Source organism: Malania oleifera, chromosome 13 (genome assembly GCF_029873635.1).
Source record: "Malania oleifera isolate guangnan ecotype guangnan chromosome 13, ASM2987363v1, whole genome shotgun sequence".
NCBI lineage: Eukaryota > Viridiplantae > Streptophyta > Magnoliopsida > Santalales > Ximeniaceae > Malania > Malania oleifera.
In genome coordinates, this window is record NC_080429.1 from 53,841,915 (window position 1) to 53,857,105 (window position 15,191).

The window sequence follows — 15,191 nt, forward strand, 5'->3', positions numbered from 1 at the left end:
GAAGCTCAGAGCTAATCGGGAGGGTCCCTTTGGAATCAAGCTAGGAAACACTTTGACTAGGAACATACTCAGTGGGGTTTAGCCATACCTTGTACTTGGAATTCAGAAAATCTTTGCTATCATTATCAGTAACTAGTCTCTTTTACTTTATGGTTGTTTGTATTTGTGCGGTTCATATTTTTCCCTGTATCTTCCATGCAGTTATTCTACTTTCCTGACCTTAGCCCACAAAAATTCTAAATGTCTTATAAAATTCTCTAAGGGAATTGAGCTCTGATTGGATAAGGGGTTCAGAGTCTGGCCCAAGCCTAAATTTCTCAAGGGTAGTGAGCTTAGATAGGATAAAGGGCAGTAAGACCATCACAAATCTAAATGGCTAAAAACTTTCCTAAGGGTGTTGATCCCGGATAGGCTAAAGGGCATTGAGCCCAGCACATGGCTAAATGGTTAAAAATTTTTGCTAAAGGGACTAAACCCAGATAGGATAAGCGCATTGAGTTCAGCACAAGTCTAAGTGGTTAAGAAAATTACTTAAGGCCATTCACTCAGACAGGATAAAGGACAATGAGCCCAGCAATAAGTTTATTTGGCTAAGAAAATTTCAAAATGGCTGTGAGCCTGGATAGGATAAAGGGCATTGACCCATACCAGCCTAAATGGCCAAGAAAATTTCCCAAGGATGCTGCACCTAGATTGAATAAAGAGCATTAGCGGACACAAGCTTGAATGAATGGGAAAATTTCATAAGAGCATTGAGATAAAGGCTGGTGAGCCTCATACAAGCCTAAATTTCATAAGGGCAGTATGGGGATAGAATAAAGGGCATTTGAGCTTTGCACAAGCTGAAATGGCTTAAAATATTTTTAGGGGTATCAATCACCACATTAACCTACGATGGTTAGGAGAGATTCCTAAGGGTGCTAAGGGAAGTTTAAACCTAAATCCTCAAGAACAATGAGCCTAGTCAAAGACCAAAAGTAAACATAAGAGGAGACAAGTGAGAGGAAGCAAACGAATATTCATACTATTTTTACACAATTCAAGGGCTAAGGATCTAGACTCAATTTAAAAATAAAGGAAAACGAGGGAAAATTAAAGGAAAAAAGTGCCTCTTACAAGGCTGGTGATTTTTAGGTCAGGAAGGATTTTCCATGTCAGAAGGAGAGATGCACCCATGGTTTTAAAAGGTGGTCACAGTACGTGTTATGGTAACGGTCACACTGTATGGTTGTAGCCATTGCAGATGTTATATAATAGATAACAGACAGAGTGTCCTTCAATTTATTTTTTACGTTGGCAAACTTGTTTAAAACATATGGATTGGCATGTTTTGATCCCACATTCCTACATACTAATGTTTTAAATGATTTTTAGCGTATCTTAATCAAGTATACACAGAAGTATTGGATGACATCTTTGTTGCTTTAATTGCTATTGGCGAGAAGAAGCATGCTGCTAAGGCTTGACATACATTGTTGGCTCACAACATAACAGCATAAGCTTCTTCTTTTCTAGTCTTGTTTCACCAATTTTTTGTTTGTTTGTTAAGAATTATCTTATTCCTTGTAACGGCTGTTGTCTATCATGTGTTTATCTCTCCACATGCAATTGGGCTGCATGTTCAAGTTTGTTAAGGCTTGAAATACATGGTCGGCCCACATTTTAAAAGCTTAAGCTTTTAGGTAAAGTGGTAATTGTTTTCTTTGATTTAAAAAGTAATATATTAAGAAAGAGAATAAAAAAAGTTATAAAGGTAAGGGAGGACAAGAGATCCTCAAAATCCAAAAACTGAAAAATAAATAATACAAATAAAAACCTAGAAACATAAAATAAAAACAAATAAAAAATCCTAACTAAAAACCTTCTTAAACCCTTCCCTTCATAATTGATAGAGCTTCAAAGTTTCGCTAATCCCTCTGAATTTTATTAGATTTACTTTTAGCTCCATCCCATCAAACTTCATTCCCTCCATGATCAACCATCCACAATCCCATTCTATCCAAAAGATTTTAAACAGCAACATCCTGTTCACTGATCTTCTCCACAGCAGCAGGTAATTTCCCGTCTTTATGCTGATTACTCACAGCAACATTCTGCTCACTAATCTTCTCCACAGGAATAGGTAGTACCCCATCTGATGTAGGACGAGAAGCGAGTATTTGGATGGATCATTTCAACCCAATTTGAAGGCCTATGTCAAAAGATAGGTTCAATGATTTATTGGGTCCTAAACCCAAATGTGCTTAGTTAATTAGTTGTTTAATTATGTGTGTTTAGTTTGCATGTATTAGGATTATGTATGTTGGGGGCTTGTTTGTAATAGTTGTGTATTCTAGGGGTGTCTTTGTAACGTAATGTAATTTTAGGGATATATGTGTAATTTCATGTGAAGAGCTTTCTTATAAATAGTGTGTGAAAGCTATGTTGTAGGCAGTTGTTGAATTTGAATTTGAAGTGAACATGAGTTTACCCCTTATATCTCCTTTCTTCCCTCTTCTCCCTCCCTTCTCTCCTACATTTTTTCATGTCTGCAGATCCTTAATGCTGCCCCTGCATCATTTGGTATCAGAGCCAAACCATGATCTCATTCTTCCATTTCAATCACCCCATCTCTCTTTCACTCTTCTTCTTCTACCCCCTCTTCTTCTCTTCTTCCTTCTCACCACTTTATTGTAATTTCCCTCTCCCTCTCCGCTGCTGCTTCTTCTTCTTCCCCCTTTTCTCTCTGTTTCTCTTTTTTCATTCTCTCTCTGATTCTTCTCTGCCCTGAAATTCAGTGAAAAAAATAAAAAAAAAAAACAGAACTTTTCAAAAATTTCCATTCATATCCCATTTTTCCAAACACCTCTTCATTTTAAGTTTTTCTCATTACCTTCCACACCATCATAAATAGAACCTCCCAAAACCTCTTCCACTCAAATATCATTGCTGACTGACCACCAGAGGACCCCCCATGCACCAGCCAAAATTTCCAGCTGTCAGCCCCACTTGAATCCCTAACTTCCTGTGATGTTCTTATCACACCACCACCATCATTGCATTCATCAACCCCTGATCAATCTTTGCCTGGAGTTTTGTTGTCAGAGACTCACCGCAGGCGACTCATTTGCCTCACTACCAGCGATACTCAAGATTAAAGGTGACTTGAAGATTATTCTTAATAATTGAAATTGAAGTTTGCGCGAGTAATTGATGAGTGTGCAATTAGATAAGTTCTTTCAAGTTAATTTTTTTGTGTTTTTCTACACTTAATTTGGAGCAAAAAATTAGGTTCTATAGCAATGTATTTTTATTCTTGCTTAATGTATGAACATTCTATATTTTAAATTTTATTTTATATTTCTGATTCTTAGTTTAAACTTCACTCATCTTTTGATGAAGGCGAATGGAATACTCTCTCGAGAAACTTTCTTTGCTCTTTCACATTGTATTGCGCAATGGAATTGTTAGAAAATGACAGTAGATTTACGCAAGCATTTGATTCAGATCGAAGGAAAGACCTTCAATCTGTAGTTAGACAAAGTGAGGAAGAAGCTGTATATGTTCTTGCTCAAACACAATCAGAATCGCCACAGGAGATGCCGCGAAATGGGGTGGTTCGGGGTCTCCATCAAAAGGCTGGTGGTATAGTTGAAGATTTGCAGTGAGATCAACAATCGTGGAGTCAGGTTGTGGCAGTGATAAATAATGTCGAAAGTAAAGGACATAAAGTGCCGATTTGCCTTTGAGCAAGGGAATCATTGCAGAAAAAGGACAGATCAGCTTTCGTTGTGGAGTTGAGCTGCAATTGAAAGAATCAGCTCCAGAAGCCATTATTCCTCATTTGGAGATGGAAACTCCTAGTGCCAAAGGTGGCTACAGTTTCAGCTGGAGTGAGCAGGTTCTAGAGGCGACTAGGGTTTCTCTTGGGGATGATGAGACATTGCATACTGAGCCGGGGAGCTTTTATTGGTTGTCTTAGATTTGGGTCAACTACTTGAGAAAGGAGGAGCCACGTTATTATAGAAGATGGGCCAAGCTATTTGAGCAGGCACATTGCTTTAAAGAGACGGACATCGACAGCTTTTTGGAAAAAAAAGAGGGCTCTTATTTTTTAAGATGTGCCACTCTAATGACCAGGTCCATATTTTAAATGATGTCTTTAAATCCCAGGAGCCTGATCAGCAGTAATGAAGGTGAAGGGGTTTCTTTTAGAGGCAGTTTTAGTAAAGGAACCCAAGAAGATTTAAGGGATAAATGTAACGGTAGCGGTGCTGTTGGTTTGGGCGCGGAGAAATTTGCCAAAGATACTAAGGGGGCAATCTCTTGGGTGGAGCAAGAAATTCAATCAACTGGTGAACAGATTAAGGAGATTCTTATTAATGGTTTGGGACAAGAGGTAAGTATTTCTGGAAATTTACAGAATGCAAATGAAATGTAAGTCAGTTGTGGTTATGAAGGTTTACAAGCACCGAACAGCAAGGAAAGATTCCACCCATTTAAGGGTAGTTTAAGCAGTAAAGGATCCCAAGAAGATTTAAGGGATAAATGCGAGGACAGTGGGGTTGTTGGTTTGAGCAGGGAGAATTTTTCCTAGGGGAGAGTCTCTCAGGTGGAGCAGGAAATTCAATAAGCTGGAGAACAGATTAAGGAGATTCTTATTAATGGTTCGGGTCAAGAGGGAAGTATTTCGGGGAATTTACATCTTGAAAATGAATGTAAGTCGGGTGTGGTTACGGAGGTTTATAGGAGCCAATCAGCAAAGGAAAGAAGGGGAAGATGAGAAAAATCTGTCTGTAGACAAATCTATAAATTCAATCTTGTGGGGAGGATAATTTATAAAAATAGATGATGCTGGGAATTTTTATGTTGAGGAATCTCAAAATTGCTCCAAGGTTGTTAATGAGAAAATGTTAATCAAATTCAAAGGGAGAAAAAATGGGAAGATGTTTCGAAAAAGGATGGTGATTATGAAAGTGATTTTGCTCGTGATAGAAGTTTATTGTTGGATGAGATATTTAAAATCTGGATTATGGATCCGATTCTGCAGATGTTTGGGGGATATTTCTTATGCGCCCCCTTCTTTGCTTGAAGGTTTAGAGGATGTTTCATTTGAGGAGGGGGAGCTGGGTGAGAATTTGATTGTGACTTGTGAGTAATCAGCATAAGGATGGTGATGCAGAAGCAGCATCAAGAAACTGCAGCATGAAAGATGTAGGAGAAGAGAACGGACGAAGAAAAGGGAAGAGAGGAGAGAGGATATACAAGGGAAACTCACATTCACTTCAAATTCAAATTCAAATTCAGAAATGACTATCTACGACATGGCTTTGAGACACTATTTATACGAAAGCTGCTTCACATGAAATTACACATATCATCCCTAAAACGACATTACACTACAAACACGACCCTAGAATACACAAATATTACAAACAAACCCCCATCATACATAATCCTAATATAAACAAACTTAAACACGTAATTAAACAACTAACAAAGCACATTTGGGTTTAGGACCCAATAAACCATTGATCTTATTCTATAACACAGGCCTCCAAATAGGGTCATAATGATCCATCCAAATACCCGCTTCTCGTCCTACATCAGAAGAAATCGGCGGAGGAAAGTACCAAGGAGTCTATCACCATGAATAGAATCACCTTGTTTCATAAGAAAGGAACCGGCGATACACTTCAAATTGATGAGTGGGAGAGCTCAATGGTGAGGGAATAAGAATTCTAATATCCATCATGCCTAACCTTCCTATCAAATAACCATGGACTGCCAAAAAGGATATGACAATTTTTGTGAGGAATGATATCACATTGCACTGTCTCTACAATGGATCCAATCTTCAAGGTGAGTAAGCAACCATCATAAACCTTCAAGTTGGTTTTTATTCACCCAAGCAATTTTCTATGGTTTGGGATGAGGCTCAACTTTCAAATTTAACTTCTTCAAACTACATTTGTACAACTATCAGGATCAATAACCAAAGCACAAAGCTTCTTTCGGAAAATCGCCTGAGTTTGAAAGATGTTGGTCCACCTCCAATCCTCTATTTCTTTTACCTTGTGGGAAGAGAGCATATGTCAAAACACTAAACATATTTTCACATTGACATCATCATTGAAGTCACTTGGGATTTCTATTTCAACTTCAACTACTGAGTGCCATCATCATCATCATCATCTTTTTCCACAACAGTCATAACTTGGTTAGGTCATTGTGCAGCTCGATGTCCAAAACCTTGAGATGTAAAGCATTGAGTGACAGTTGGCTCTTAGAAGTTATTCCAAAAATCTCAGTAGTCTTCCAAGGGGTATTAGTCTGACTCCTTTACGCAATTGCTCAACTTTCTTCTCTCATACAACTCCACTAGTACTCTTCTCAAACCAAAATTTCGATGTAGCTCTAGGAGGATCATGTTGCATATCCTCCTCAATCTAAGTGGCAAACTGTATTGCATCCCAACCCTATTGAGACGACATGCAACAAGTTTGGAGGCAATAGCTGGCTTCAACCCTTTTCTGTACAAAGCTACATCACATCCTCCTTCCATTCTATATCAGCACGAGTAGCCAAATGATGGAATCTACTAGTGTACTCCATCCCTACTTTTCTTCCTGCTTTAAATCAAAGAGTTCAAGATGAACACACTGCATATAATTGGGAGGGACAAATTGCACCTGCATGCCTCACTTCATTTCATCCCACATTGTAATCTCACTAAATCTCCTCCTTCTAAAGATCTCCTGTTTCTTAATCCATTAAATTCGAGCAGTTCCCTTCAATTATGATGCAACCAAGTACAACCTTCTAGCCTCATTCATGTCATACCATTGGAAATAATACTCCAAAGAGTACCCCCAATCATCAAATTCATCAAGAGAACCATCACCACTAAAATTTGAGATTATAGTTTAATTCCCCTACTCAAATGATTATTTTGACCTTCACACAACTCAAAATTATGAGGGACGACAGCTATTCCACCATCTTGTTTGGTAGGAAATTCCATGGGCCTTTTACATAAGGTTGCAACTTCCGTTGTTAGCCTATTCAAAGCATTGGTAATAGTATCCGAGGCATTTTCCATGTTTTACTGAATGACAATTCCACCCTTGTGGACAATTCCAAATTGGTCACCCTGAAATATTAATGAAGAATTCTTGAATCCTCTCAAGAACTCAACCCTAAAATATTTTCCCTACTAAGTTTTTGCACTAAAATTTGGGATGACACATTCTGCACCCCCACAAAGCATTAATCCTGCTTCTGCTATTATTCAGAAACTATGCTTTATAACCTACTAGGTGTATATAACCCTAAATAGATGATAAAACTATATTTCCCCAAGTAGTTGGTACTCATGGTTTTTCTGTGCTCACATGAGTTGAGTATTTTTAGTTTGCCTGCCACGCAAGAATGTCTAAGCACATGTTTGTCATATCAGAATGTTAGATGAGATGCTGCTCTCATCAAATGTACTAACCCAATGTTCTATGCCACGCAAGAATGTCAAAGCACATGTTTGTCATATCAGAATGTTAGATGAGATGCTGCTCTCATCAAATGTACTAACCCAATGTTCTATGCTAAAGATTACAATCATCCAATCTTACCATTTCTGCCTTAAATAGAACTAATATCTAGAATTACAGAACTGCAAAAACATAGAATTAGACTATAACATTTTTGCTGTCATACACAAAAGACAAATCAAGATTGAGTTAGTATGAAAATATAGGACAAATAATTACTTGTAAAGGTGTAAGATCATGCCAAGATCCACCCAGTGGTTGCAGCCCCAGCACCCCCAACTTCCTCCGATATGCTAATTCTCTTTGAATTGCAAGCTGCACAGGCATAACAGCTACACTCCTTTCATCTTCCATTTTCCTTATCTAAGTGCTTGCCCCCACAATCGGTCGCACCCTGCGTCTCTAATTACCGCATTTGAGTCCAAATACCCTGAAAAGTATGGTGTGCGTAGGGGGGGAAAAAAAAAGTTAGACAAGATAAACATCATGTTGATGATAGATCATGCATGCAGGGAAAAGCAGCCTCAAAATAGCAATAAGATGGATCGTTGATCAAAGTTTTTAAAAGGCATACATAATGAAAAAGAAACAGTGATGGGGATCGGCAACCACTCCCCCTTTCCCTTTCGTTTGCCGACATGGTGACACGTGGATGACCCCCGGATGTCCACAATGCTTGATAATCATTTGACGATCTTATGGAGATACTTGAAGAATTTTCAGAATCAAGAAGCCCCAAGTTGTGATTTTACAATTCCGAGACTCAAGACCCTTGTGGGCCCCACCCGGATCTACTAGGTCCCACACGGCTACTCTAGGCCTCCCACAGCTTGGACCTCCCTTTTGACTTTGTTTCATTTAATTAATTGCATTGAGTTATGCTAGGTATTTAATTTGTGTTAAGTATTTAATTTGCAAGAGATTTGTGTGAGTTCCATGAGTGAGTCAACTCCCATGCCTGAATGGGACATTTAGCTCATTTATCACTAGGTCTTTCTTTTCCCCTATATTGCTATAGTAAATGCTGGAAGGAAGCCAAGTATCATTATTGATTGAATAAAGGTTCTTCCTTTGAAAGCTCAAAGCTTTGTTCCGATCCTTGCGGTTAAGTGGCGAGAGGCTAAGACGTTATCCCCGAAGATCAATAGGTGTGAGACCAACAATCTACCCATCAAGCTATCCAACATCTACCCATCACATCATTCCATCTCTGATCATCCCACGCCCTCCCCACAAGACGAACAACAAGCAGCAACCTTTATACCGGTTCACCGCAATCTTGATGGATTTCTTGGTTTGATTCACGTTCGTTGATCATTGGTAAGTTATCCCGAGGAGCCACACGGTAATACTCAACCTAACCCATCCATAACTTTGTTACCATCTTTGTTTAAGATCCCATAAGCCCCTGTTTCGCAAAAACCCCTAAAAATCCCATTTTTATTCAGTTCCTTCGCTGCCAGTCAACTGAATACCTCCAAAACTCGAAATTTCTCACTATTTATACACATACTTGCTTGTCAACTGTGGGATATGATTGTGATTACATTGATTTATTTTCTTGAATGATTGAATGGTATTTTCATGGCATGTAACTTGACTATCTTGTGAAAGAACCACCTGGGACTGAATTTGAATCTGATTATATACCTTTTTAAAATCCTTGGACCACATGATAAAGCATGATTCATTTTGCTTGTGTTTGGTTGGTTGAATTCTCATTTTAAAGTGTTTCTCATGTATGTGATTGAGGGTTGAAACCCGTAGGACTAAGTCACCCATCTCCCTCCTACATCATCTTGGTATCAGAGCCTAGGTCAGATTAGGCGAACCTTCTAAGTCTCAACATTTTCATTGTCCGTATTCCGAATTGATGTGCAATTTTCACTATCAAAACCTTCCCATCTTCAAAAGCCTTAAACACAAAAGTTGTGGGAAATTTTCTTAGCTTTCTTTTGACACCAAGATCACCTTATTTGGAGTTCTATAGCAAAAGTTATGCCCCAAATACCGAAGGGTGTCCGCGGCTGAAAATCCATTAGCAGCTCTCGGGTTTCTAGAAAAACGGGTGACGGTTTTGCCCAGGCCAGCCCACCTATATTCAAAATTTTGGATATTTGGAACATAGTTTGGTTAGGTTTACACTTGACCCTACTTTGTGTGACCAAACAACATTCCAAGGGCTTCCCTAGTGTGTCTGAATCCTTGTCCAACCCCTAGGATGGTCAGGAATCCTTACCGAGGTCGTAGGATTAGTGATGAAAGAGGACCACCTATGCCTCCTAGAGAGACCTCCTCTCCTTCCACAACGGCGATTGAATCATCAGGATGACTTTGCTAGGAGACCCCCACGTCATGAGACCTATGCCCTACATTGGGATGATGAGGACTATGACGTTGATGACCTTCATGTTAGGAGACCCTACCGTAGGGACCATCGTGATCCATACAAGGATGTAATGAGGATAGAAGCCCCCACCTATGATGGACAAAAGGATCCTAAAGTCTTCCAAGATTGGTTGACTAGGATGGATGATTATTTTGATTGGTGTAAGATGACTAACCCTCATCGGGTTATGTTTGCAAAAATGCGATTAACGGGGCAAGCCAATCTCCATTGGATAAATTTCGAGAGGCGGGAAGCGAAGTTAAATCATCGACCCATTGAGCATTGGGATCTAATGAAGGACAGGCTAAGAGAGAAGTATGAACCCCTTAGTTATAAAGAGCACATTATAGATCAACTGTACAGTTTGTGTCAAGGTAGCATGACTGTGTCAGAATACATAAGTGAATTCAATGAACTGTCTATAAGATGTGATGTCTATGAGATTGATAGTCAACAGACCTCCTGATTTTGCCTAGGATTAAAGCCTAAACTGAGGAGAAAACTGTTCCCATATCACATTGAGTCCCTTGAACATGCCTATAATTTAGCTTATGACTTTGAGCAAACAACTAAAGGGCCCATGGGAAAACAATTTTCAAATGAACCACACTCTCGAAGGGTACCGAACTACAACTAGTCCCAACCAGCACAATCAGGTCTAGTCACCTCCCGAAAGAGTAATTCCACAGTCCAGCAACCTATGGACAAAGGAAAAGCACCCATGAACTTGGCGCTTGATAGGGAAGATGATGATAAAAATAAGAAGGAAAAGAAAGAGACTTGTGGTGAAACCTTGAACACCATAAGTAAAAAGTTGTGTGAGCAGGAGAGTCAAGATACCAAGGTAGTGTCGGTGGATGTTCCTAAGGAGACTGAAATACCCTTTCATGAAAAAGAAACACCCTTAGAAGTATCATCTCTACCTTCTGAGTTTAAGGATATCCTATCTAAGCCACCTAGTGAGTCATCTCCCGCAACAAAGCTTTCACTTATCACAGATCTTGTTCTTGGTTCATCTTTGCCTCATTTATCACATCATAGAGTTAACCCGATAGAATATGAGGAGCTGACACCAATGCATGAATTGAAGGAACCTAACTTTGTTCAGAAGAGTTTAGGTACACTTAACTACCCTACTTTCCTTAATCCCAAGGAAGAAAATACTTTGAGCCAGTGCATCCATAATAGAACAAACAACAAGATTGTCATCAAGAATAGGTTTCCCAAAATCATTGTTTCCAATAGGGGATGTGAAGTTCATAGGTTACTTTTTGAAACCCTTGAGGACCATGTTAGGCACCAGGCTTAAATGTCCTAGTGCTTATCACCTACAAACCAATTGGCAAGTTGAGATAGTTAATAGGAGCCTTAGTAGCCTATTGAGATGTTTCATAGTTGAACACTTCATAGCTTGGGGTTTATGCCTTCCCGTGGCCAATGTTGCATTTAGTTGTTCAAAAAATAAAACCATATGCCTTAGCCCGTGTCAGGTTATCACAGGATATAGTCCTAGAAAGCATATAGATCTTGTCCCATTACATCTGCAAGTTAGATTGAGCAAACAAGCTAATGCATTTGCTAAAGACATACATGAGCTACACTCTGAAATTAGAATGAAGATCAACTTGAACAATGAAAATTATAAATCTATTGCTGATATTCATCGCGGGTTGCAAGAATTTTCAGGGGGTGATATGGTTATGATCCGTATTCATCCCGAACGGATTCTGATAGGAAAGGTAAGAAAGTTATATGCTAAGAAAATGGGTCCTTTCAAGATTTTAAAGAAAATCAGTTATAATGCTTATATGATTGATATTCCCACTGAATTTGGCATTAGTAATGTGTTTAATGTTGCGGAGTTAACCCCATTTCTTGAAACTTCTACTTTCCTGGAACCTCCTATTTCTAACCCTGCAAGTGATCCCATTCCGTTCTCCACTCATCATGAGCGCGAACCATCGAAATTGCCTTTGCCACCATCACTACCAATATCCAAGAACCGTGATGACATTGAGGAAATCTTGGATGACAAAACCATGATCACACGAGCTAGATCCTATCAGAAATTCTTAGTCAAGTGGAAAGGTAAACCAATTTCAGAGTGCAACTAGATTTTGAAGGAAGATTTACTACGTCTCAACTCGGAACTCTACTCCAAGTATTTTGCTTCTCATTCTTCGGAGAAGAATTCTTTTGAGCCCGGGAGAGATGATGGGGATCAACAACCACTCCCCCTTTCCCTTTCGTTCACCAACATGGTGACACATGGACGACCCCCGGATGTCCACAATACTTGATAACCATTTGAAGATCATATGGAGATACTTGAAAACTTTTCAGAATCAAGAAGCCCTGAGTTGTGATTTTACAATTCTCAGACTCAAGACCCTTATGGGCCCCACACGGATCTACTAGGTCCCACATGGCTACTCTAGGCCTCCCACAGCTTGGGCCTCCCTTTAGGCTTTGTTTCATTTAATTAATTGCATTGAGTTTTAGGTATTTAATTTGTGTTAAGTATTTAATTTGTGAGAGATTTGTGTGAGTTCCTTGAGTGAATCAACTCGCATGCCTGTATGGGACATTTAGGTCATTTATCTCTAAGTCTTTCTTTTCCCCTATATATATTGCTATTGTAAACACTGGAAGGAAGCCAAGTATTATTATTGATTGAATAAAGGTTCTTCCTTTGAAAGCTCAAAGCTTTGTTCCGATCTTTGCGGTTGAGTGGCGAGAGGCTATGACGTTTTCCCCGGAGATTAGTTGGTGTGAGACCAACAATTTATCCATCAAACTATCCAACATCTACCCATCACATCAATTCATCACACCGTTCCATCTCTGATCATCCCACGCCCTCCCCACACGACGAACAACAAGCAGCAACCTTTACACCGGTTCACCGCGATCTCGATGGATTTATTGGTTTGATTCACGTTCGTTGATCATTGGTAAGTTATCCAGAGGAGCCACACGGTAATACTCAACCTAACCCATCCATAACTTTGTTACCATCTTTGTTTAAGATCCCATAAGCACCCGTTTCGCAAAAACCCCTAAAAATCCCATTTTTATTCAGTTCTTTCGCCGCCAGTCGACTGAATACTTCCAAAACTTGAAATTTCTCACTATTTATACACATACTTGCTTGTCAATTGTGGAATATGATTGTGATAAATATTGATTTATTTTCTTGAATGATTGAATGGTATTTTCATGGCATGTAACTTGACTATCTTGTGAAAGAACCACCTGGGACTGAATTTGAATTTGATTATATATCTTTTTAAAATCCTTGGACTGTATGATAAAGCATGATTCATTTTATTTATGTTTGGCTGATTGAATTCTCATTTTAAAGTGTTTCTCATGTATGTGATTGAGTGTTGAAACCGTAGGATTAGATCACCTATCCCCGTCCTACATCAAACAGCCACCACCCCATCAATATCATTTTTTATTTTTGTATACTTTTAAGAAAGGACCTTGCTTTTACGGTTTCAGCTTTTAGGTTGAGTAGTTTGAAAAATAAAACATTCAACTACTTTCACTAGTTTATTTCGTTCTTAGTCACTTTTGAAATAGAACGGAGGATTAATTAAATAAGAACCATCATCAAAGCAAAAATTCAAGATGCACTCATTAAATTAGTCATCAACATGCAAATCAAGCTCAACCCAACAATGTCTCTGATTTATAAAGTTGTGTTCAGAGCATCCATTTCGGGTTTCTGAATTTGAATTGTATAGAGTTAGAAGAAATTTACCACAATTTTGCATTGCATTTTATCCAAATCCACGCAAATCCCAAACTAAAACCCAAAACCATACCTACCAAACATAGGGTAAGTGTGTGTAGTTGAAGTGAAGCTCATTTTTCCCGGAAAAAGAAGTTGGACAGGGAAAAGGAATTCTTGGATGCTTACCCACCCAATAATAATGAAGAAATCTTCTACCCTTGGGATTTTCGGTTCCCATGAAGCGCCATTTGTGTTTTCAACGGGAAAAAAATGATCTTTAAGGTCGGAGAAAACCCTACATGGGAAAATAAAAACATGAAGATTGTCGGAACATGGAAAGTTGCCGTGCACACCCACAAACAAACGAGAGAAAGAACAAGGAAAAGCTACTGAGTGAGGACAATTGAGAGGAGGAGGCTAGGCACAATCTGCTGTTGTTTTCGCGGGAGGGGAGCAGCCCGTGGTTATGGTCCCGTGGCCTCCTGCCTGCCGAATGCCTTACAACGGAAAAAGGAAATGACGCGGGTGAACGGTGCCCTGAACCTGAAAGTCCTCCGATCTTGGTCCGACACAGGAGCCTCATTGACGACCATTGCATATTTGCATTTGTAAACTGGCACTGACAGTGGTCTCCAAATCCCTACCCACAGAAAAATCTTTTGGTAATCTTTAGACTTCACGTCACACGTAATCCCTCCAATAAAAAGTTTTCACCTAACACTACTCATCATGATTTATAAAAATAAAATGTTAAAAAAAAAAATCTATCTTTTAACAACTTCTCTATGGCAAAAGATTATAAACTTTGAAAATTAGGTCATGTTGCTGAATAAAAATGTCGATAACTTCCGACGAACTTTCTGATCTCGATCACCTGAAAAGGATGAAGAGAAGATTGGCTTGGAGGACACGAGATGTACTCCGGGAGATCTCTCTGATACCTAAGTCAAGGATTAGCTTTGAGAGGTATGAAACAACAATAAAATATGGTTTAGAATGAGATATTTTAACCTCTCCGTAGTATCCCTTTTATACTGGCGAGATTTGACCCTAGTAGATCTGTCATTTATAGCGCTTGGCGTGGATCACTCTTATCATTATAGCACGGGCGTGGATCACTCCAGTCAATATATGGCTGGCGTCAATGACTCTAGTTGAGCGATTTGACTTGGTAGGTGATTTCCCTCATTAATGTTGGGCACATGCCTTCTCTTAAGGGTAGGTGATATGTTTGGGGTATATTAGTTGCCCCCTCTTAGTTTCGAAGTTTTGAACCATGTTCCCAAAATTCGAAAGTTGTTCTTGTTAGGCTTTTGTGGAGCCTAGTTGTGTTTGATCCGGGTAATGACCCGATCCAAAGTAATGATATGTGGTTTCTTAACGGGAGATTTCTTACTTAGGCTTAGTCCATGAGCAAAAAATTTTTTTAGTAACTGTCTTCTTATGCACGACTTGCTGAGCCGAACTCTAGGATGTTGGCTAATACGAGTTAAAGTTTAGGTGAGCACGGCTTTGCTCTGATCTTGTTACGCTC

General features: G+C 39.2%; 1 protein-coding gene across 6 annotated transcripts in view; it reads right to left on the bottom strand.

Annotated features, from left to right (window-relative positions):
* LOC131146235 (uncharacterized) overlaps positions 1-14,352 on the bottom strand; it is a 65,218-nt gene extending 50,866 nt beyond the window's left edge. Inside the window, exons 1-3 of one of the 6 annotated variants that reach the window (XM_058095671.1) lie at positions 14,048-14,328; positions 13,844-13,952; positions 7,746-7,956 (exon numbers count right to left, since the gene is read on the bottom strand). In XM_058095671.1, coding sequence (XP_057951654.1) covers positions 7,746-7,880 — 135 coding nt within the window. In that variant the 5' untranslated portion in view covers positions 7,881-7,956; positions 13,844-13,952; positions 14,048-14,328. Of the gene's footprint in view, positions 1-7,745; positions 7,957-13,843 lie in introns of all 6 variants that reach the window. The other 5 variants (XM_058095672.1, XM_058095667.1, XM_058095666.1 and 2 more) reach the window with 5 other exon arrangements.
* Positions 14,353-15,191: the final 839 nt, after the last annotated feature.